Below are 3,265 nucleotides of genomic sequence, written 5' to 3' on the forward strand. Positions count from 1 at the left end.
GTGACCCCCCACGCCCGGCCAGCTCAGCCTCTTTCTACCCTCACGTACCTAAAAGCTCAGTGCTATGAATACTTTGTCCCTCCCATAGCTACCCAGAGCCCGCAGGACAAAGTCTGAGCCCTTCCTCATGGCCCTGCTGACCCCTGGACCTCCTCTTAGCTTTCCCTCACACTCTCACATTACCCATTTCCTCAAAGTGCCTTTGCGGTGGCTGTTCCCTCTACCTGAAACACACTGTCATTCCTTCACCATCCATGGCTTTAGATTAACTCCTATATATCCTCCATGTGCAAGCTCAAATGCCACTTCTTCCAGGAAGTCCTCCCTGACTGCTCTTCTAGGCTGGGGCAGGAACCTTTTCTGGACTTCCCCATCAAGGCTTTGACCTCTCTGCCGATGATTCCTCCATCACAACCCTCATCTTTCTGGGTTTGTTCCCTGCTGGACTGTGAACAGCGTGGATGTGGGCCCGAGATGTTTCAGTCACACGGTGTCCCCAGCACTATCCAGCCTGGGACTGGGCACCAGACCAGGTGCTCACTGAGTGTTTGCTGACGGTGAATGAAGGCCTGCTCCGTTTCTCACCTCTGGTCCTTTGCCCATGTCTGTCCCTCTGCCTGGAGCCCCCTTCCCTTCTATTTTCCTTAGCTCCCTTCTCCTCATTCTTCCAGTTTGACTTCATTATTATTGTTTATTGTTATTATTTTGAGACAGAGTCTCGCTCTGTCGCCCAGGCTGGAGTGCAATGGTGTGATCTCAGCTCACTGCAACCTCTGCCTCCAGGCTTCAATAGATTCTCCTGCCTCAGCCTCCCAAGTAGCTGGGATGACAAGTACCCGTCACCACACCCGGCTAATTCAGTTTGACTGCAGGTGTCACCTCCTGCAGGATCCTTTCCTGAGTCTGGCCCCTCCCTGCTGGGGTGGAGTTAGATTTGTTGATGTCCTCAGTACCCAGCAAAAGACCTGCCACTAAATAGGGCTTGTGTTTGTTGAATGAATACAAGAACAGAAGAACGTTTGCATGAATCAATGAAGGAGAGAGACTGCAATGAGGTGAGGGTCTCCACAGGCCCGTCGGGAGCCCTGACCACGCCATCCCTTCCACCCCTCCCGGGAGAAGAGCTATGGCTGGCTTCTGGCCACACCCCAATCCTTAGTTGCTGCCAGGCCTGGAAGGCATTTCCCAGAGCTCAGCACATTCCTGCCTTCCTCAGTGGCTGAGAGTGGGCAGGGGGCATTTCAGAGAGAAGGGAGGGAGGCCCCCGGCATTCCAGGATCCTGCCATCCTGGCCTGGAACTCCATGCCCTCTAAAGTGGGCCCCAACCCCTTGGTGTGAGATGGGGGACCGGTCTGCAGAGGGGCCACAGTGTGTGTGAGGGGCGAGGGTGCCCACAGAGGCCAGGGCTTGGTGTCTGTGCCTGGCTGGACAATGGGGCAGAAGCTGCTGACACGCGCTTTGGGGGTAATCCCCCAGCCTCAGCCCAGCGCAGGCCTGGGGCCTGGGTTCAGAGAGCGACGGGCTTCCGAGGCAGCAGCCGGGTGGGTGCCAGGGGCATGTGGGGGTACCTGTGCTCCCTGTGCCGCCCCCCGGGGTCTGGTGAGTCAGGGGGCTGGGCCAGCTACCAGCTGGTGGGGGTGAGCCTGGTGGCCTTGTCTTGGGAGTCAGGCAGGTCTGGGTTCAAATCTGGACCGCTGCCAATGACCAGCTATGGGTGGTCTTGGGAGAGTCACTTACCTTCTCTGAGCCTCCTTGTCTGCAAAGTGGAAGAGGCAGAAGAGCAGCAGGGTTTTTGTGGTCCGGGACAGGGGTTGGACCCCAGCTCCACCACCTCCTGGCCACATAGCTATAAACTGGGCATAGCCAGGTGCTGTGACTCACGCCTGTAATCCCAGAACTTTGGGAGGCTGAAGTGGGAAGAACCGCTTGAACCCAGGGGTTTGAGACCAGCCTGGGCAACATGGTGAAACTTTGTCTCTACAAAAAATATACAAAAATTAGCTGGGCACAGTGGTGCACGCCTGGAGTTCCAGCTACCTGAGGTGGGGGGTGGGGGTGGGGGTGAGCCAGGAGGATTGCTTGAGCCCAGGAGGTTGAGGCTGCAGTGATTCATCTAGTCCAGCCTGGGTGACAGAGTGAGACCCTGTCTCAAAAAAAAAAGGGAATCAGGAGCACATTTTACACCCTTGATTCAAAAGCAGGGCTTGAGCGCTGAGCATGGTACTTAGTATATTATGTGTCCCCCTAAACAGCAACTGCATTAGACAGAGAACGGGGAGTACCCTGTGCCCAGTCTCACTCAAAAAGGGCCAAAACCCCCCAGCAAGAAGAGCCAGCTGCCTAACTTGCGTGAAGAAGAATACCAAATACCTATTAGTAGCCCTCATTCTGTGTCAGGCTTTGTTTGACATTTTCAGTCTCTTTTAACTCGTTTAATCTTCACAAAGAACCCATGAGGTGGGTACTGACTATCTGCAGAGAAAAGCTGTGCCTTGCAGCAGGTCGCCCAGCCAGGAAGTGGTCGAGCTGTGATCCGAACTCAAGCTGACAGGGAGAGGGAACGGGAGGAGTTTACAGGCGAGGCCCTTGGCCAGCCCCAGGTCCTGGAGCCGGGAAACAGTGGGGCTGGGGGAGTCCTGACTCTCCAAGTCGAGGAAGCCAACATGCAAATCCTTGAAGCTGAGCTCATGGCAGAGGTCTCGGCCCAGGCGAGGGAGAGGTGGCTGGTGGCTGTCCCGTGGTCCCCACCCCTTGCGGAGGGCTGTAGCTGGAGGAGGGGGATGTTTGTTTCTCCACCACCCACCCCCTGGTGACGTCACACCTCCGCAGCCAATGGCTGGGGTTTCTCTCTCCTCCCCCTCCCCATTCCTTTTCCCCCCAAGCCTAGGGCTGGGGCTGACAGACTGACCAGGAGCTCTCGAGGTGCCTGGAGGCCCAGCGGTAAGAGATCAGCCGGCCAGTCCCCTCCCTGGCCAAGCTGAGACACTGTGGGAATGAGGTTCAAGGTCCCGCGAAGTGTTGGGAAGGGTTCTGGGAGGGGGTCTGTGGGCTCAGGAAGCTGTGTGGTGTAGGTGTTAAAGGTACAGACTTTGGAGCCAGGGGTTCAAATCTCCTTTCCTCTTCTTTCTGGCTGTGCAGCCTTGGGCAAGACACTTAATCCTCGGTGCCTCTGCTTCCCCATCCCTAAAATGGGCTGATGTCAGGAGGCCACTTCACAGGGCTGGTGCCAGAGTAATGAGTTGCTGCTTTTTTTTTTTTTTTTTT

At 56.1% G+C, this 3,265-nt stretch overlaps 1 protein-coding gene across 9 annotated transcripts in view; it reads left to right on the plus strand.

Annotated features, from left to right (window-relative positions):
* The first annotated feature begins 222 nt into the window (after positions 1–222).
* Positions 223–3,265, plus strand: part of PRX (periaxin) — a 24,103-nt gene continuing 21,060 nt past the window's right edge. For 5 of the 9 annotated variants that reach the window (XM_037729461.1, XM_037729464.1, XM_037729465.1 and 2 more), the window contains exon 1: positions 1,516–1,600. In XM_037729461.1, coding sequence (XP_037585389.1) covers positions 1,558–1,600 — 43 coding nt within the window. In that variant the 5' untranslated portion in view covers positions 1,516–1,557. Of the gene's footprint in view, positions 237–1,514; positions 1,601–2,884; positions 2,942–3,265 lie in introns of those variants that run through there. The other 4 variants (XM_037729467.1, XM_037729463.1, XM_017503209.2 and 1 more) reach the window with 4 other exon arrangements.

Source organism: Cebus imitator, unplaced genomic scaffold (genome assembly GCF_001604975.1).
Source record: "Cebus imitator isolate Cc_AM_T3 unplaced genomic scaffold, Cebus_imitator-1.0 Scaffold306, whole genome shotgun sequence".
In the NCBI taxonomy this organism is placed as follows: domain Eukaryota; kingdom Metazoa; phylum Chordata; class Mammalia; order Primates; family Cebidae; genus Cebus; species Cebus imitator.